The 21,688-nt window shown below is 36.5% G+C and overlaps 1 protein-coding gene across 3 annotated transcripts in view; it reads right to left on the bottom strand.

Moving 5' to 3' along the window:
- Nucleotides 1–21,688, bottom strand: part of SLC36A4 (solute carrier family 36 member 4) — a 112,694-nt gene that overhangs the window by 76,627 nt on the left and 14,379 nt on the right. For 2 of the 3 annotated variants that reach the window (XM_074816290.1, XM_074816292.1), the window contains exons 2-8: nt 20,366–20,489; nt 19,518–19,608; nt 18,266–18,354; nt 16,861–16,956; nt 14,861–14,945; nt 3,535–3,762; nt 2,187–2,285 (exon numbers count right to left, since the gene is read on the bottom strand). In XM_074816290.1, the coding sequence (XP_074672391.1) occupies nt 2,187–2,285; nt 3,535–3,762; nt 14,861–14,945; nt 16,861–16,956; nt 18,266–18,354; nt 19,518–19,608; nt 20,366–20,489 (812 nt within the window). Of the gene's footprint in view, nt 1–2,186; nt 2,286–3,534; nt 3,763–14,860; nt 14,946–16,860; nt 16,957–18,265; nt 18,355–19,517; nt 19,609–20,365; nt 20,509–21,688 lie in introns of all 3 variants that reach the window. The other variant, XM_074816291.1, reaches the window with a different exon arrangement.

Raw genomic sequence — 21,688 nt, 5'->3', positions numbered from 1 at the left:
TTTACACAGAACAACAGTGGTAGAGAAACCACACTGAGGGCAATTTTTCTCTCATCAGGTTCTGCTTCAGATGACTTAACCAGCCCAAAAAACAGAATTTCATTTGCTGTCCCTGTTCATAACATTCAGTAATCTGTCAGATGAGTACAGTGTGAATTAGCATAAAGAATGTCTGAAATTGAAGGAAAAGGAAAAAAGAGGCCTCATAACTGTTTAAGGCCAACTTATTGCATAAACCAACCATAATCTACTTTTCTGACGAAATTAAGATCTTAAGTTTTCTGTTTATAATGTAATGTTCAGATAGCTTCACAGAAATAAGCATTATCTGCAAGACATTCCAGAATAAAATCTAAAATCAAGTCTCTAACATCAAGACCAAGATTAGGGAAATCCATTTTGAGTGCCTACAGTCAGAGAGAGCAGACTAAGGAGGCAATCTAATTCAATAGTGGGGTTTCTTCTCCTTATCAGAACTATTCAGCCACATGGATATAAGAACAACAGTAATTAAGACACAGAGTAACAGGTTATCACAGATCAGTAACTGACTATGTGAATATGCTTAATCCATCGTAATGCAAATTGAAACACATTAGCTTACATCTCAATGAAAGAATTTTAAATGTGTTTCACTTTACATTTGCAAGACGTCACAAACACACATACAGATACCTCACAGTTCAGTCTATGATGGTAACTTACTGAGCTGTAATAACTAGTTATCAATTAAATCTATCACCAAGCATTGTGTGAAATATTAACTATTTAAAGTGGAAATGTGTGTCTCACTTTTCTTCACACATCTTTTTTATTTCATGCTTAAACAACTTTATTTCATACTGATAATTGAAATTCATAAAGTAATTTTTTTCTTCAAATCTTCTGTATGATGCATGCAACTACAGCATAAGAATGCACAGCAAACACTATGTATGTTCAAAATATCCCTGAGAGGCACAGACATATTAATATCATTCTACATATAATGAAGAAATATTAATCTCTAGATTTTTACTTTTACTATAATTTTAATTTGTAAAGGTAGCCACATCATTTTAACGGTATATGTAACACAAACACAAAGTATACCAAACCATAAGGAATAAAAACATTTAATTAGTTTGTAAACACCAGTAACAAAGTGAAAAAAATAGAAGACACTCTTCATTTGCCTTGAAGAGTAAGTAAAATTATGATCAGGTAAGAAGTTGAGACAGCCTATACAATAACTGTATAAAGCTAATATCTAATAATATCAAGCAAGGTTTTTATTATTTAAAGGTACAACTCAAATGAACCCTTCATTATATGCTCTTGCATGAAAGAAGAAAAAAAGGTTGGAGTTCTTACATATTTCATTAGTAACAACCAGGGATTCAATCAAGCACAACACTCTGGGCAGTTCTTTAAAGGTTTACATTGGAAGTCAACGCTACTACTGCTGATGTAAATTTAAGGAGCTGTCTAATGTGCCAGAAAATAACTAATATACATCTATTCCCTACCTATAATTCGTTAGACTACCACTACCAAACGGTAAGCCTTCCACACTTTCCTGAGGCTCACAGGACTCTCATTTGCAATTTCCTGGCTGCAAATACACACCCACATGCTATGCAGTCCACGAGCAACAAATCTAATACAGCTGGGATATATATCAGACCCACTGCACATAACTTGCATTTACACACCTGCAGTATGTATAGTCTGTCTGGGACAGACTGCACTATTAAAGAGCAAGAAGCTTAGTATAGCCCAATTTATCAGATTCACTGAGCATGGGGTTTTTGCCCAAGACCTGTAGGCATCAAACAATCCCAAACAAATGGCTGTTTTCCTATGACAGAACTTCCAAATGATAAAAGGAAAGATGTCTAGATACACTCAGATATAAGGTAGCCAAACCTCTGCACTGGTCAGTTCACAGTCTGAGAAACAGTTGAGAACAGTTTGAGAAACAGAGATTCACAGTCACTAGATCCACACATCCTGTGTGAGAAAACACACTTTTGTAACATAACAGGAGTTGTGTCATCAACTTCTGCCTCATTTGACAAGATTTAACCCTTTTCATATCAGCATGGGAGATCAGCACTTCAACAAGAACAACTAAATAACAGCAGGAGTAAAACTGCCTGTATCCCATATTCAGGTATTTTGAAGAGTCAGTAAAAAGCACCTACCACACCAATTCCTTCAAAAGCAAATATTGCAGTCCCAAAAAACAGAGGGTATTTCTTCCAGCCAACCACAGGAGGCAGTTTTCGAGGATCTATGATATCCTGAACAAAACAAAGCAAAACAGTGCTATGTAATTAGCTTTTCCCACAATTTTGATTGACGCATTATGCTACAGGAAAGAAAACTCAGTAGATGTTGACAGTGGTATATATGTTGCTATTTACAATTCCTGTTTTTCCTCACAAACTTAGTCCTTTATACACATTTATAGCTGCCTTCTCACCCACACATAGACACTTGCAGATATTCTGGTTTCATATTACTGACAGTAGAAATTTTCACATTTAAAGTATCACACTGGTGTATATGAGGGAGCATCAATTAAAACAAAAGGCAAAGCTCACACCTCAAGCTTAATCTTCTGCAAACCTATATTATTCTCAGAGTATTGCATTTTCTTATCTGCTTTCATACTGCACAGATATTCTTCATAACCATAAGGGACAGTAAAAGAAAATCTTTTCAATACAAGCTGAGTTCCTACAGAACAATTAATTACTCTCTATCTCCCCCAATCTCTTTATGTAACATCTGCCTCCCTGCTCAGCCAATACCTCTGGCTGGCTTTTCTGCCTTCTTCCCCATTCTCTGCTTCCCACTCATTTCATAACACTCATGTGAAAGCTTTCTCAAACAGGAGTGGTGCTCACCACTTATCCACACCGTGTATGCAGCAGTGTCTATGCCTTATCACTTTTCAAAAATTGTAAGAAAGAAAAATGAACAGGTTTCTAGATCTAATTTTTTCTCAGCCATCAGTTTAATTTGTTCCATTATGAAAGGCCTCCAAATATGAAAACCAGCAGCAACACAGAAAATGCAGCAACTATTCAGCTTCTCAGGAGATGGAAGTCTGCAATATGTATTCTTAAAGGGTAAGTCTTAAATTTTTTCCTGATTGTACTGGAGAAACACTAGAAATAAACGTTGCCATTGAAAGTGTTCTGTTGCAATAAAAAGACTGACCACAGATTAAAGTCTTACCAGTTCTGTGTGCAACCCCTAAAAATTCACGTATTCTTCCACTGAAGGACTCCAAGTCATTACAATACATATTTTTATTATATTATGTGGAGCAATATTATCTTTCTTTCAAAAATACTGTAGAAGTCTGTTTAAAGGATTTCTCAAGTATTAAGGCACCTCCCTAAATCAAGATGCCTCAATAAAATACAAGATAATTCTGCCTTTCAGAAACTGTCAGTCAGTATATATCTATCAGACACCAACTGCCACATCAACAAATGCAACTTGCCACAAAAAGAAGACAATATTTTTTTTTATACTCACTCTAACAATATACTGGTAAATGATCACCAGGCTGACAGCCATGGACAGATTGGCAAGCAATGAAAGCAAGGACAGGCTCTTAAGGTCACGAATAAAGACTAGGAGGATCATGAATGGCAGGAAACACAGCATGTATATTCGTAAATCAGTACTCTCTTTCTCAGAAGAGCTGCCAGCGGCACTGATGTTTATTGGAGCAGTCTTGTTTTCCAAGAATCCTTCATGGACCTGTAGAAACAAAACCAAAATGTGTTAAACAGTGGTAGCACTGAATCTCTGTATATGGTCACATTGCTGTTCTGCTATATCAGAATTTGTTCCTCTGCTTTACCTGCGGAGTGTCAGGCATTCCAGGACCCCTGTACTCTCAGTGCAGAGGGGAAGGCAAGGCACTTTTAGCAAGTGTTTCATCCTTAAGACAAATGATGAAATCGGGACCTGAAAGATCTGAAAGCATGTTTATCCCACCACTGACTAAAGAGGAAATCCACATGAGCAGTTTAGATAAGATTCCTTTCAGAAAGGGAGTATGTTAAATGAATGCAAGCAAGATGGATCTAAGCCTAAATATTAGAGTTTGAATTTTCCTAAGAAGAGTAAGGGGGTTAAGATGACCAACTACTATTGTATCTGAGTTCAGTGCCTAATAACCTTATGCCTTTGCTATGTGCATCATAGCAGCACATGTACAAAATAACGTTAGAATATGAACCTGCCTGTATTTCTTCTAATTCAAATTATTCTATTTTTCACTTTTTACTTTTATTGATCAACATTAATTCAACTCTAAAAACCAAGAGCTCTGAGAGAGTTGAGAGTCCTTTATCCATTAAAGTGATATAAATCAATGCCTACAGATAAACAGTCGTATAACAATGTGAAAGCGTATTAGGCTTTTTGTATATAACAACAGTTGCCTATGGTGCAATTCAGAAGCGGAGTTTGGCACTATTCACAACTCTCATTGATTCTTTTGAAAAATGTTAATGTGGCCATAACTGACAAAATTTGTTTTGTGGAAATATAGTCTTGAGCTATGTGCACATGACGATCAAAACATCAAGAGCTGGTGGTTATTTTGCTTGTGGCAAAATTGTAACAGTTCAAATCCATTTGGTTTGAATTTTATCATGCCTCTCCCCTAGGAGTGTATCCTTCCCTCTTCCCTTCCATTGCATTCGCCATCTTACAAATCAGCGCACAACTGTGCTTAATCTGTTCATGCTGTGGAAGGCCTTTGGCTTGATGACTACAAAAAGATACTTAGGCAGTGGAAAAAAACATAGTTCCTTATCGCACAAAGAGACTTAAACAAAAAAATGGGAAATCAATATATAACAAAACAACTGGAGACAATAGTCTGACTCCTAAGTATGGTCAGACGACCAACTACTGTAGCCACAGTCTTAATACAGAACTGAACACAGAGGAAGACTGTATAAGCCTACAATCCCAGGAAGTATACAAGTGTAGCAATTCTTAAATATTGTTATCTGTATCACATAGTTCACAGGAATGGTCCCAAGGCTGATTAATTTATGGGCAATTCTTTCAATGTCAGTTATCTGTGCAAGGGAAATAATAAGATCATAGATCCTGCCCCAAAAATCTAAACACATTAAGCTGTTACAATAAAAGAAGCAAGTATTACCATTACAATGTAAGTTTTTACATAGCCATGGCAGCCCTAAGCAAACACCACAATTACCAGTACATAATGGCATCTATTTTATTTTTATATAGGTCAGAGCAACTCAGGGCTATTCATTTTTTACTTTGAGTAAGAGGACTAAGTGGAGAAAAAGATGACAGGCTGGAGATACAGTAGACAATCAAGGGAACATTGGCACTATGAGACTTTCATGAGGCAGAGGAAGCTCGTTGATAATGGTTTACATACACTTGGTTTTACAAGTCATTCAAATTAGTAAGTGTGCCAAAACTCAGACTTCAGAAGTCTAGGAGAAAAAAAAAATTTGCACAATTCACTTTATTTTCATTGTTTCAAACAATCCACAAACTCAGGAAGACAGAATTAACTTAAAATTCTTCTCTCTGTAAAAAGCACTAGACAGATTTTTTCATGAAGAAAAAGGGAAAGATAAAAGATACAATTCTGTGACCACACATTTTCTAGAAATCTCACTTTAAATGACAACAGAGGACATCAGTCATTAAGGAAACACTGATGGCTTCCACCTTGAAGAATCTTAAGTGTCACTTACAAGACATTGAACATCTGTTAGTTTTCATTAAGATAACATTTTTAGAAATCTATGAAGGAGAGCTCAATACATTTAGAACTGAATTCCAGTGAAGGCAAGCACCTACAATAACTCTGGTCTGCCAAGCAATGTGTCAAACACTTAACAAATTACTTCACTAATGCCACATGAAGTAAAGCTCTCTGTAGAAGTTTCCTGCTTTCCCACCATACTTAAAACAGAAATACTGAACAAGCACTTTACAGCCTTTCACTTTAAGAGTCTCGTGTGTTTTACTTGCTTGCATGCATTCACAGGTAGCCAGAGCTGCTCCACACACAAGGACAGATAAGAGGGTTTTCTAAGAATTACAGTGTGATTTGAGCATGTAAGTCCCATTGAAAAGCTCAGCTACAATAAAAATTTAACTTCATGTGCCTTCAATTTATATAAACATCTGTAAGCCTGATGAGCTATTTAAAAAAAATATATATTCCTAAAAAAATAACTGCAAGCTGGATACAGTTCAGGTTCTAAAACACATTTTTAAAATACCACAGTACAAACCAGCTTCCACTCAAATCATTTCAAGCGTTCAACCACTTCAGTTTTCTCTTAAGACAAAGACATTCTATTTTTATATACAAACACCAATAAAAAGTTCCTAAAAATCAGAAATATTTGGGGTGTTTTTCTACTAACACCACCAAATTCCAACCAGACATTCAACCAGAGTTTACTGGCTAATATGGCTGGAAAATGTAGCATACAATATTCTATATAATTCTATTCAAGACTATGTCTACTGTGATCAGTTACCCCCATGATGGGCTTAAGATCAGATCACAGCTTCATGTTGTGTTAGGTAAGAGTGGTCATACGGAATGGCATTTATCTGTCTTATTTTCACAAATATATGAGGAAAGCACAGAACATGCTACAGCTGCACACAAACTCCCCAGAACCATCATCAGATGAATGAATATTGATGCAGAACTGGCAAAAGACAGCCAACTAAAATTATCAGACTGTGACTCCCTGACCCTAACTTCCCGCCTCCCACTTGCACGTTTTCAGATATGACTTATACTTCTACAATAAACAACAACACTGTAGTCTGCTTTACAATACTGTAAGCATGGTACCCCTTCTCCCACCACTCTTCCCTGCCCCAGCATTCATCAGAGGAAGGAAACAGAGACCAAATGGATTCTCAAAAATGCCAGGACTTGCAGAAGCCTGCCTCAAATCCTGCTCCTTGAAATACAGTTTAAAGAAGTCAGGGCATGAAAGACATTCTAGATGGAAAAAAAAAAAAGAAAAAGGATGAAATTCTGAACCTGCTCAGCACGGATTAGTACTTTGAGTAAACCAGATTTGCAGTCACAGCTGTATTAGTCCCAGCCATGAAAAGCACCTACTACTACTATGTTTTTAACCCAAACGCTGCAATTCTAGGTCTGGAATAAATGTCAGTTCCACAAAATTCACGTTTTCCTGCTGCCCCTTCCTCTCTTCCACACCATCTCTCATTTGAGTCACTTTGCCTTGTCAAGTCTTCCATCTACTAAACAAAACATTGTATTCTCAACAGTCTTCTCCATTTACCTCATTCAAAAATGGAGGTTTGGATTGACTGAATCATAGTATAATTTCAGTTAGACAGGACCTCAGGAGGTCTGTAGTCCAATTGCTTGCTCACAGCTCAATCAGCTATGGGGTCAAACCAGATGGTTCTTCTCCAGCTGGGTCTTGAAAACTTCTAAGGATGCAGTCTGCACAACCTCTCCGGGCAACTGGTTCCAGTGCTTGACTGTCTTAAAGTTTTCCTTTGCCTCAGGTCAGAAACTCCTGCATTATTTTATGACCACTTCCTCTTGTCCTTCCACCTGACCTCAATAAAGAGCTTGGTTCTATTTTGTAGACAACCTCTTTGCAGTCCTGGGGGGCTGCTGTTAGGTACTCCAAAAGCCAACTCTTCTCCAGGCTGAACAAGCTCAGTTTCTCCAGCCCTCACAAGGCAAGTGCTCCAGGCCCGATCATTTCAGGAGCTCTCCCCTGAACTCACTCCAGTTTGTCAATGACTTTCCAGTACTGGGGATATGCAAAACTTGACAGAGTATTCTAGATGTGGTCTAACAAATGCGAAGTAAAAGATGATAATCACTTTTCTCAATCTACCAACAATTCTCCTGTTCATACAATCCAGGATGCTGTTGGTTTCCTTTGCTATCGGGGCACACTGATGGCTCATGATCATAACCAGTACCCTCTGAGCTTGACCATAAAACCAGCTTTTTTTTTTTTTCCCCAGCTAGTTGTCCATCCATCCATCCCGACCATAACAAGGATATTGTCACACACCATGAAAAACCTTGCTAAAGTCAAGGTGACATCTAGTACTTTCTCATTATGTACAAATTCAGACTTTTTTTCTTACAGAAGGCAAACAAGTTGGTCAGTCCCTTCGTAAATCCATGCTAGTTTCAGTCACCTTATTCTCTCCCTCATGTGCCTAGAATGCAGTCCAAGAAGACTCAATCCCTGATTTTTCAAAGGGATTGAAGAGAGATTCTGTATGGACTTTCAAAGACTTCAGGTTTCTCCCAGCACTCTCAGATACAGCCCATGTGGTCTCAGACTCCCTCCTTTGTCTTCAGAGCACAACAGTGACGCTGCTTTAACCAGACTTCAACAGTATAAAGCAGGGTAATTCCTTACTCTTCCCATCTTTATTCTGTGTGGTTACAGCTGTCATTGTATGAAGGTATTTTGTAACTCAGAAAATGGAACAAACCTTGTTTATTTGTGACAGCCTTCACCTTAGTGAGATCTGGCCAACCCCAGAGGATTATTCTTATTCTATAAGTCTTTAGATAAATAAAAAAAAGAAAATCAAGAGTCCTGCCTGAAACAACCCTGTTTCTTGAAGCCTATCCTATGGAGGATTGTGGCTTTATATAGAGAAAAAAAAAACCCACATGTGAAATGGTTAGTTAAGTTCCACCTATCTCCTAGTAACTGCTGAAAGTGCACACACTTATCCCGGGCACAATATTTTAGAGATCAGCTTGCCATCAGATGAAGCGGTTACTGTGAACTGTAACACTGTTAAAGACAGCCATATTGTCTGGGTGAGGAGGAGATTTTTGAAGTTTACTCACCACTAGCTATTACTTGAGTGCAAAAAAAATATGAAGCCCATGACTTCAAAACTAATATTTCAATTTTTTAAAAAAGAGAAACTTCTGAAAGTTTCAATTCAACTGCTGACTGTCAAGCTGTTTATACACAGGTTTTAGCATTACTAAAAAATTTCGGGGGTGAATTTTATGTACACATACACACACATGTATATACCACGTAACTGATACTATGGACACTATTATACTGATATAAAAGCACAGGAGGACAATTTATTCCCTTTTGTTGATATACGTATCTTTAAATCAACTTCATATCAATGAAGTAGTTTTAACAACATCAGTCAGAGTAGTACCACTCACGGGTTTAGACAAGACCACAGGAAATATCCATAAAGCAGAGGTGGATTTTGAGATGTGACAGAATAGTGATTCTGTACATTGACTCAGAAGAGGCACACCAGATAAGATCCAGCAAAGGCTAATCTTGTGGGAGAGCTAAACAAACAGGCAGAAGTGACTGACGAGAGGAAGAAAACTGAGTCGGAAACTAAAATGCAAAAATTATAAAAAGTAAGGATCACTATTGTCCTTCTTAGAGTGAAGCACCTGGCTATGGGAGACTTGACAGTAAAGAGCAGCAGAGGAAAACTCTAATGAAAGTGAGATTATACTGATCTGTTCAGGTGCAGGCTAACATTACTGTCACTTTGAAAGTGTTTTACTAGATTTTTTTTTTTTTTTAAAATCAGAAAACATTTAAAACTGTTGTAACAAGTAGCAAAATACAAAGCAGCTGGAGGACTTTTTTTTTTTTTTTTTAAACTCTCATATGCTGTTTAGCTCAGTCTACGTTTATTGCTGATTGTGTTAGGACAGACTAGGACTTACTGGCTGTCTAACCTAGTCTCTTAAATATTAGAATTAATATAATCTCAGATTCCTATTCTGGAAAACAATTAGTTTCAATCTCCCACTGCTCTCTACGAGCACATCACTGCATATGGCAGTCATGCTCGGCCAAGAACAGCAGACATTCTATCTAATTATCTTTTTCCTAAAGAAAGCAACACAATCTGAAATATCATCAGAATATCAGCCAACTTAGACAAATCTTTTCACTTATCCATTCAATGGATCTGTTCTTGAGAAAGGCATACATATACACATATTCTTTTGTATATGTCACAGAGCCCAGTGAATATTGTTCAACTTCCAATCTCAACACACATTATCTGCATTCTGTTCTATGCTTATCATGACTGTACCTGGAAATTCCACAAACATTTTCCTAAACCACATGAGGAAATATCACTATGGTTTTAGAAAGGAAGTACAGAGCCACTAAAGTCACTAGGCATACATAGTGACTACAAAGGCTAGTGAAGTCCCCAATCACAAGGTGACTTCCATCAGAAGTTACTTCAGTTATTCAAGCACTACCTTACGTGATGGCGTGATGTCTGAAACAGCTTTCTTTACAGGATTGCTTCACCTAATGTCTCATTTACATAGCTCAAGCACAGCATCCACCAACTTCATCTGCATCCGGGAAGATCAAACACTCCTGCAAATCTGATTAGATTCCTTATGTCAGGCATTCAGAAAATTACTAATGCACAACTAGAGACTAAAGAAAATTCAGTTTAACTGATGAACACACTTCTTCTAAGAACTATCACAGAAGCAAGAAACAATTCTGTTTCTTTAGTCTCTTTGACCGAGACCACTGTTTTCTTGCCTGTATCGCAAAACTCGTTCTTTCTGTCACACAGTCTACGGACTTTTCAACATCTAGTAGGATCAAAACAGTAGGTCTTTGAGCTCATTGGTTCCTTTTAATTCCTTCCTTATTCAAGGTGTAGTAACAGCCAGTACAACAGGCAAGGCCAGATCTGGCACCAAACCAGTATGTTATCAGGCAGATAAAGGTTATATTGTAATCCTGCAATTTGGCATGGAAAGGCCAAAGAAATGTTTCACAGTTCATTTAGTTCTGGTATTTCATTATTACTCAGTACTCAACTTTTCAAACTACATATTTTTCTCACTTCTAATTTTATGTCCAAATACAATTTCCTAATTTTTTTTTCTTCTTTACATTTTACAAAAACTGGGGGGAGGGGAGTGTCAAATCTCCATTATGTAGCATCCCACTGATGAGTCATCTTCAAAGTTCTAAAGACCTAATAATGTGCTCCCATGCAGCAAGGGCTTGGGCAGCATTTTTTAGCTTTATCAGCAAACAATGAAAAAAGAACATTTTTCCAGAGAATTCAGCAAATATTCACAAGCAAGTTGATGAATGCCAAGACTCTGGCCTTAAGGTCTTCTGTTGCTCAAGCAAGAAAAGCAAAGTAACTATGGCATGAAGGTGGACCACGCTCTTTTGGGCACAGATTCTTTTTTCTATCCCAATGTGTTCCTGCTCCAGTCTTGCTGCAGTCAATCACCAGCTCTTGTTCCAGTTCTACCATTCTTCTCTAATTCTGTACAGTGCCCCAGGAAAATATTCCTTAGGAAGAGCTTCATCTGAGATTTGATATACCTGGAAATAGGGCCTTGTAGCACAAAGCATTTGGAAAACTGTAAGGTAATGCAGCCAACATTGTTATAATCCCAGAGACAGTAATGAGAGAAGATATAGCACTGAAGCTATACTGCACATCCATTAGTGAGAAGGGTATATCAAATATTTCACACAATTCAAAAGATGAAATAAATATTTAGACTCACATGTACCACTGTGTGTCTAACTAGATATTCACCTCAAAGTGATGTAGACTGATGAATACTCAATTCACATGCCAGAACCACCCTAAAATGCTTTGTTGCTTTTTTGTTCTGTGAAATAGTAAATAAGGTGAAGAAAGAAACTACTCAATTTGGTTTGGTACTAGTTTTAACTACAAATATCAAAGAAAAGATTGCCATGGAGGCTCCCACTGGTTCCAGTGGGCTGTTAGTTTGTACACACCAACACACAAACACAGTAAGAGTATGGAGCATAATGCAAAGGTATTGGTCAAGGAGAGGTATTAGTAACATTTTTACTATATTTTTCCTGTATCTTAGTTCCTCATTCTCCCATTCCCTCTGCTCACTTTCCTCACCCTTCCACTACCCCAATTAGAGATTTAAAGCAGCACCAATTTGTGTTCTTTGGTGCCCTCTACAGGACAGATTTCTGCATTCAAAAAGTTGCCAGAAAGAACCACAAGCCTTCTCCCTTTCAGAGGAAAGAGCACAGGGCAATGTGAAACAACACGTGGAAGTGGGACTTCCAAACTGCAGATGACTAATTCGTTCACAGGGTACATCATGGGTCTCTGCAGCTACTGCTTTTGCAGCAGTTGCTTTCCTGTAAGATCTTTCAACTCTTCTTCAAGAAAGCAGCAACAAATTTCCTGAAGATGTTTCAGAGTTTTTTTTAAAATCTACAAAAGCCAAGGTCAATAAGTGTTCAGTCTCATCTTTTGCTTAAGGTCAAAATACATATATAGCAACTGGTTGATCAGATACGTATTTGATAGGAAAGGTTTTAATCTGACAGGACAAACTTACATTACGAATGATGCAATAAAAATTCCCACTTCAGAAGGCCAGCAAAGGGACATCAGATGTAAAATATGATTTTTACGTATTGAGATAGATTGAGACAATAAGACTGCAGTTTTCAAGGTTGGCTTTTTTTTTTTCTCTTCCAATATGCAAATTACAGTGTATCCAGCTTCCAAATATACAAATTCACCTCATCTTGACAGGATCTTCATCTGTAAAACTTGGAATACTTTTTAGACACAATATAAATACTCATCTACAAGGGGAGGAAAACAATGTACTATCTTCTATATACTAACTGCCCAAGGAGACACTCTTCTTCCTAATTAAAGTAAATTAAGCTATGCAAAGACACCTTTATTCTACCTTTTAGGCAGAATAAGAGTCCATATGGATGATTAATGCTCAGTAACCTGCCATACCTTATTCCTCACCCACTTCACTAATTACAGAAGCACAAATGTTTAGACACAGGCCCAGATTCATCCTCATTAGCTTTATGTCAAGTGACTAACCATAATCTTATGAGCGGAACACACAACATAACACATTGGTAGAGGCCTGGAATCTTAATAAGCTCACGGAGGAGAGAGCACCACAAGCTCAAAGGGCCTGTGGCTCCTGTTTGAGCACCCAACCTGTGCTGGCTGACCTTCCCTGGACCACCTGCTCAGATACACAAACTGCTGACTGCAACTGCTGAGTGTGCAAAGAAGGACCAAAAGACATCAAGGACCCTGTCAACAGAAAAATCTCCACCAATGAGAAATAGAAAAGCTTAAGACTGTAGAATGAGAGACAAAAAACACAAATGAAAGCAGGAGCAGCTGTCATGAAAGCGATAAGCATGGTTTTGTTTGCTTTTCTCGGTGATGGATGGTTGTGGGAGAGAAAAGGGATAGTTGGGTTTTATTGAAAGGTTTGGGGGTTGCTTGGGAGGTGTATAGGCATTTGTGGTTGTGGGGATTCATTCACAATTTTTAACTGACTTTTTCATAAATATGGCATGACAAAACATTTGATTTTTAGATATCCTTAAATCAACTTGCACAAATGAATCACAGTATTTTTCTAATAATTAATATCCAATCTATTTACAAATCTGTAACATATTGAAATGCATTTGCATATGTTTAATACTACATATTATATGTGTTATAGTATTTACAGTAAAACATGAAATGCTGCATGAGCAGTGCTATTTAATATTTTCATTAATAACACAGATGATATAGTAACCAAGGCTTAAACATCTGTTCCAGACGGAAAGTGAAAGAATATTGAAGAACAGGATAAAAATTCAACCTTGAGAACTGTTAATTCAGTAAGGAAAAATAAATGATTTTATAGGTAAGCAGAAACCACCTGTACAGAAAGAAGAACCAAAATTGCCTAGAATGCAGCTCTGAAGTAAAGGATGAGAGATAGTGGATCAGAAGTCAGTCATGAGTTAGCAGTGACATGCTCCTGCAAACTGACCATTATACTGAAGTGTGAAGTCTGGAATATGATCTGTAAGACCTGTGAAATAACCTTTCTCCTCTATTGATCACAAGCAAAACTTCAACTAGAGTAGCATAACCAACTTCAGGGATAAAACTTGGGAAAAAAGAGAGAGACGCGACCAACTGCAGAGCATTCACAGAACAGCAAGAACAATTACTAGATTCTATCATGTCTCCCCTCTATCTAATATCTATCTAATATGTATTAGATAGAGGGGAGACATGATAACAATATTCAAAAACATAAAAAGTATCCACAAATAGAAAAGAATAAATTACTTATAGCTAGAACATGAAATAAAGGACTTAAAACGCCAATAACAAATTTTAAGTTTCTACAAAGAAGCAGCTGTCTAACAGATAAGAAAGCATTGGAACTGGCTACTGAGGAGGCTGCAGAAATTTCAACGTCAGGCACTTTTAAGAATAAAAATCAGGACTAGTTTAGATACAATGGATTCTGTGGCAGATGAGACCATCCTAGAAAATTGAAAGGACTAAACAAGAACCAAAGAAAGATTCCAGTGACATGAAAAGAGTAAAATATACCCAGGAGGTCAGGGGAAAAAAAAGGGTCTGCAGAAGGCTGGCAAAAAAAAAATTCAGGGACAACTGGCTCCTAGACCAGTTTCAGCCTTATGTTCTATCATTTCCACCATTAATTTCTAAATTCAACAAACAAATCAGAGGGCAATGAAGCCACAAACACTTGCACAAGATCTGAATTTAGTTCACCTTGCACATTGCTCCTTTTTACCAAAAGCTTTTTTGTGGAAATTGTGGTAGAACCCATTCTGTGCCTCTCTCAACTTCACATTTTACAAGCAGTTCTGTTGGACTTTATGACAGGAAATAAAAGTGAGGAAATATTAATCTAAAACCATAACTGTTTCCATACAGTAACATTACTCACTTGTTTCACGTTTTCTGCCAAGAACACAACATAAACACTACAAAATCCCAGCTGTGTTATCACTAGGAAAAAGTCCACAATATACCTGAGGAAGAAAAAACAAACATATATTATACTTAGGATCCAAACAATTACCCATTTCTACCTAATATGCAATTATTGCTCCTTTTTACAGTAGTCAAAAACGCTAGATTCAAACATCACATTAATCTCATGAGCACTGCAATGCAGGTTCTTCTTATGGCAAAACAGTGTAGTTTTGTATGTGTTTGTTTTTTAAGGTAACTTTGAGTAGGTATCAAAGTTTCTCAATAAAAAAAAAAAAGGTAGTCACATATTTTAAAGTGGTATAAAATCAAACTCAGAGTCTTAACAACATGGTCCGAATATAAACAACAAACATATATATTCAGTGCACATATAACTTTTTATAAGGGAGTGTAGTGATGAGGGGTAATGGTTTGAAACTGAAAGAGGGCAGATTTAGATTAGATATAAGGAAGAAATTCTTCCCCGTGAGGGTGGTGAGACACTGGCACAGGTTGCCCAGAGAGGCTGTGGCTGCCCCCTCCCTGGAAGTGTTCAAGGCCAGGCTGGACGGGGCTTTGGGCAACCTGGTCTAGTGGAAGGTGTCCCTGCCCATGGCAGGGGGGTTGGAACTGGATGATCTTTAAGGTCGCTTCCAGCCCAATGTTCTATGATTTTGTAAATTCTACTGGCATCCATTAGCCCCTAACACAGCAGTTTTCCACCAGGACCAGAGATTAAATGTCTCATATAGTCTAAGCAATATAAGTTTCATCAATTCAAGATTATAAACATTTTCACATCTTACTAAGTGTAATAAATTTATCCAAATAAACATTCAGACACTGTATCTCATTGAAAAAACACTCCAAATTATGGTTCAGATTGGTTTTGAAAAATCTTATACACAATGGTGGCCTGAAGATATGCTGTAATGAAACTTGCTAGAGTCAGGCATACAGCAGAGATGTGCCCCAGAGAATGGATTTACTGCAGCAGTGTCTCTGGAAATCAAATTGCCATTTGCTGCTTGAAACTCTTAGGTGCATTACAGAATTGTCATTATATCTCACTACAAATCAGTTTTCCCTCTAATTGAGCTCTACTCCATTCCTATGAAGTCATCACAAAAGATCTTAACAGACCAGCTCACTTTTTTTTTTTATTCAAAACAAAGTAATAGCCAAAACACATCATGCAAGATGCTGCATCCTTGAAAATAACAGGACCAAAAGAAAATTATTCCTCAAGTGAGGAAAAAACCCGCTTTAAACCAGCACTGAACAACATGTCTGAGTTTGAGTTTCACTACTGTGTAGTCATACCATAAACTCAATAAATAGCTATACAGTAACAAATGGCAAAGAAAAAATAATGGTCTTTTTTAAAAGAGGAATAAAGTTTTTAAAAGAGGGATAAAGTATTTAAAAGAGACAAGCTATTAATATCTGCATGCCATTATTGCAAAATATAGTAAATATTTCTCCAGTATTTGTACATAATATTTAAACAGGAATCATAGAATTACTTTCTTCCTTTCATAATAAATATATTGCAGTAATTAACATTTGCAGTGTCAACCTGCTTAAAGAGGGAACTCTGATGCAGAGAAATGTGTTTACAGTAAAAGAGAATGAAAACTTAAATTACTTCACTACATTAGACAATACAGAATCAATTTCTGGTTATACCACATCTCTTCCTATATTACTAAACAGAATTCTTTTCTTCACAGCTCTTGTAGATCTGAAAATTGAAATGTCTAACAGAGAGAGACACTCCTCAATCGTCCCATGTCACTACTACTAGCTGGCTGCAGGAAATAAGAAATAGCACTGCATAAAAATATTTCAAGAATGAAGAATACATTCTTAAAGCAAGTAATATCTTAGTAAAATGGAAATCTCCTAACTATTCCAAGTGTAGACATTAATTCTTAATATCAAATTTATTAAATTCTAATGCAAACTTACCGTCCCCAAGAAGCTCGTTTCTGAAGAGCAGTCAGGGGCCCCACTTCCATGGCATAACTAACTGTATCACTATACCCCAGTGAGGATTTTTTCATCCTGAAATCAAAGAGTGAAGAAAGAACAGTTACTAGAAACTGTGAGGGCCTAGATCCTACCTTGAAAACCCTGGTGGCCTCCCAGGATTATAGTAAGTAATCACTTGTAGCACCATTCTGTGGCTGCTGAATTTTAACAATAGGGTTTAGCTTCTTTCCCCCTGGAAGGTCTATTCAGCACTGTACAAGCATGTGAACCACAATGCCGCTTCCCCCCTAATTCAACAGTACTAAATCAGTTTCTTACAGAACAATTTTCTTGATAAATTAATCCAAAATTATATTCTTACAGTATCAGTTTAAGAAATTAATCTTAAACCTAAAAGAACTTGAACAGGATTCAACAGATTTTCCTGGACAAGCAGTCAATCACAATTGTTTCACTGATCTTAGTTTTATGTACATCTTAAAAGGCCATTCAAAAATACAGAGGAAAAAATCAAAGAATTCAGGAATTACAGAATCCCTTCACAGTACAATATCACATGAAACTGGTAAGATAGTTTTTCCAGCTACAGGGACACAGTTTGTGTTTCTATTCAGTTCAAAAACTTCATTGCACTTTTTAAATACAATACCCTCCCACTGCTTCTCTTTAACACCTGACAGTAAGATCAAAATATTTAATAGAAGTCACTATTAATCAAAATACTCTATCAGTCAAATGTGACTATCTGCTTCCCCCCCAGTATTGTACATTTTACATGGAGGAGTATCTAGTGTTTATCTGCTCACTAGCATCATTTTAACACATTTCTTCAGCACTACAGTATCAAAGAACCAAGTTGTCACAGTCCAAAAAGACAGCTCACAGATAATCACAGAAGACATTAACAGCAATTCTTAGGTTGTATTTTATTCCTATAAAGTACTTATAAACTGGCTATTTATAAATTGGACACTTTTCAAGGCTGTGAAGATTCAGAAGCTATGAAGAAAGCTTCGACTATAAAAGAGGACTAACAGACTGAAGCTAAGCGATTAAAACTGCAGTAAAGACCTATTAATTGCCAGCAAAGACAGGGAACGGGATACTGATTAACACAAGTTAAACCAACTTCATTTTGTGTATGAGCAGAGAACAAATATTTTTTCAATGTATTAAACCTGTGTTGCACAAAGCATAGCTATCATTTATAGTTGCACGATAAGAATTTGAGTGTTGTTTCTTTCAAGCACAAGATTCTGAACTGAAGAAACTGCTACAGCATCAGGCCATTCTGTAGGCCAAAAATCAGAAATAGAAAAGAAGAAAGAAAAAAATAAATAATACTTAAACTCAGCAACGTAATGAGTAATTCCACATTTACCTCTGACATAGACAGTGGCTGCAACGTACCAAGATGTGCATACAATGAACAGATATAACTCCTATGAGCACAAGGCTGATTGGTCCAATCTGGTATGAAAAAGAAAAAAAAAAAAAAAAAAAAACAAACACAGAGAACACAGGAAATAGAGAATTTTTCATTAAAATATTCTGGGGGAAAATAATTGCATGCAAAAATTTCACATTGTAGCAAATCAATTAAGAATTTAAAATTTTATGCAAGTGGATTTTTTTTCTCCTCTCAGAGGAGGATTTGCTGCTGATGTTTTATAGCATTCCTTACTTTTAGTTCACTACTTGACAGAAGGCTACTCAGTGGCAATCAAGCCATAAATACCAAATGGGCATGATCATTCCTCTAACAGCTTCATTAAGATATCTGCTCAAAAAATTTGTAAAGAGAGAAGGCTGCATACACTGCACAATTCGAAACAGTGGTTTGAACCACTTTAAAGTGGCGATGACAATAAAAGTTTCTTTCCCTTACATTAGTAGACTTAATGATGTGCAGTATAAAAAAAACACAGTCACAACACTGGTAACTTCTACTATTACAAGTTATAGATAATTTTCAAATTAAATCACTTGTTTCAGAGTAGAAGTTTGACCAAAAGTTTTCACAGAAGGTACCCGCTTTTCACATGTAACTTTCACTCTTAAACCAAACATTGTGTAATAAAGAATTACAGGATTATTGAGTCATAAGGTGAAAATTTCACTTGATTATATTTTTCCTGCCTTAAGAAATGCATTGCTTGTTACCTGGTATAAACAAGCTGTGCTACACCCTGTTTCTGCAGAAACACAAGACTGATTTAACAAGCTGATGCTGCATCCTAGGACATACCATCTGGCTCTAGAGAAGTCTGGACAAAGATAAGACAGCCCCATAATAACAATTCCCATGAGACATCATAGGAATCTGAGTGAATCAAATCTTTCTTTTTTCTGACAAAATGTTTGTTTTCACCAGAAAAGCATTTTGGCTAAGCAAAAATACAACATATGCTATAAAGTCTTCAGGGTGAATTAGTAACTTTAACAAAAAAAAAGAAATCTCTCAACCTTCAGTACTAACTTCACCAGACTAAATAGGAAAAATAGAACACAAGGCTGTTGAAGTTGGTAGTGACAAACAAAAAGTACCAAGATTTAAGTTTTGCAGGCACAGACACGCATCTGTAGATCTTTCTAGATAATTTTTCTAATCTATGAAAAATAGTTGAATTTACCACAATGCCAGCATTCTTTATTGCAAGTGGGAGACCAAGAAGCCCAGTTCCAATGTTTCCCTTGAGGAGGTGCGTAAGTGTTTGTATAAACCTGAGGATAAAAATATAACAAGTCGCATTAGAAGTACACTGAGATTGGGGGAAAGAAGAAAAAAAAGGCAAAACCAAACCACACCCTCTGTCATTTATTAATAAAGGGAAAAATTGGGAGCTTCAACTACTTTAAAGAATGCCCAAGCACATTCAAATAATATTATTATTGAGCTTTACATGTGAGCTCCCTCAAATAGAACATACAAGTTTGATCTTCAGTGTCTTCCTCCAGCTTGTGAAAGGTTATTTTCTGTGCAATTTTATTGTCCTTTTGCCTCAAGGTCAAAATTACCAAGTTTCATCAATGTTATTTTAGCATCCGTAAAATTCAAAGCAATTACCAACTGCAAATTACAAGTTTGACAATCAAACCTTTATCAAAAGAAAAAAAATAACCTTTACAAGTTCCTCTAATTAAACTTTAACAGATTATTTCCAAAGTCTTCTGAATTTTCTTTATGAGAAAATAAAAATCAATCAAAACCTTCTTTGGTCATTGGATTTTGAGTGGCCCAATCACTTTATAAATGGGCACCTTAGAATATTTTACAGCCAGTACATTGTTAGCTTCCAAAGAACCGAGAACCTACTCAAAAGGGGCTGGTTTTTGGCAAAACTATGCAAAGTCCTCTTGTATAACCACAAAACTGTACCACGGGTGCAAGAAAACCCCTTAAGAGTTCAGTGAACTACTCATGAGGAACAAGCTGGAGGCAACAAATTTTAACAAGCTGATAGTTAAGAGTAATACATACGTAATGCCTTCTTCATTATCAAGCTGGTATTGCTTCTCAACTGGCAGGAAATTATTTTCAAGCTCTTCATCCGAGATACCATCTGAATTTTGTTCATCAATTAAAGGTTTCATTACTTCCATGTCTGTACAACAGAGTTAAGACTATATTAGTATGAGAAACAAACTTACAGTTTAGATGTAAAACATGACTCAAACTTCCATGCCATGAGGTTTACATGTGTTCCTAACTATAAAGTTAGGTAGATAGATATGCACAGTGCAAGTTTGCACAGGAAAATCTCTCTCTCAAAAGTGGCACACCATTTCATTGTTGTCATATCCAAACACTACAGTTTGTCATTAAGAAAAACAACTTTTTATAATCAAAATGTTGATGGCTTAAATCATTTTGCAAGCTAATACAACATAAAGCGAAACAGTAAAGTCATCCATTGTTACAAAAGAATGAGATTCATCTTACCATCTTTAGTTACTGCAAAACTAAGCATTTAGTCTATTCTTATCAGCAGTGAGCAATGGCACGCCCCAGTCATCCCATCCTAAAATGGACAGGTAAGACAGGTACCGCAGATGTTTCCAGTCACTGGCAAGAGAACCAAGGAATTAGGCTGCATGCTTTGAAAGCTGCATTTTCATTAAAGTAGCATAAACTGCCACTGCAGTCTACAAATGCAATTGCACCATCCAGCTAAATAACAGCATCAAGCAAGCAGCCAGTAGTGAACAAAATTGCCTTTTAGGCAAAACTAACAGCTTACACCAGTTTAATGTTGATTAAATTATAACAATTTTTAAATTACTACTGTTAAGCAAAACAAATCCTGCTAAGAGCAAAAAGATTATTTACCTTATGCTGGCCTACCACAGTACCCATTCATAAAATATGTAAACAAGTCTCAACTTTTGTCATTTTCACCAAAAAAAAGAAAGCCCTGTGATTTTCACATTTTTTATTTAAAAAAAAAAATTACTGAGTATTGCTAAGGGTGCAAGAGCACACCTTACTGAATTATTACATTATTTACAGAACTCTGAAAACATTGAAGAATATCACAAAAGACATTAGCTGCATTATAACATGCTTCACTATTCAGCAAGCAAAAGTATTTCATTGTTTGAGTGAATGTTAAATACCTTAACCATACTAAGCTTATCTGTTTTGTAAGAAAAATACAGATACTAACTGAATACCTGTGAAATCTGTAACACCAGTGAGACTGTAGATATATTTAAAAGAAGTTATGGACAACCGACATCTTTAAAGTATATATTGGCATATGAACCTGCCAAATACAACTTTTATTTGCGGAGTTATTACGGT

Source organism: Strix aluco, chromosome 2 (genome assembly GCF_031877795.1).
Source record: "Strix aluco isolate bStrAlu1 chromosome 2, bStrAlu1.hap1, whole genome shotgun sequence".
Taxonomy (NCBI): domain Eukaryota; kingdom Metazoa; phylum Chordata; class Aves; order Strigiformes; family Strigidae; genus Strix; species Strix aluco.
The sequence above is the reverse complement of the archived record's forward strand: the minus strand, read 5'-3'. Positions and strand labels throughout refer to the sequence as shown.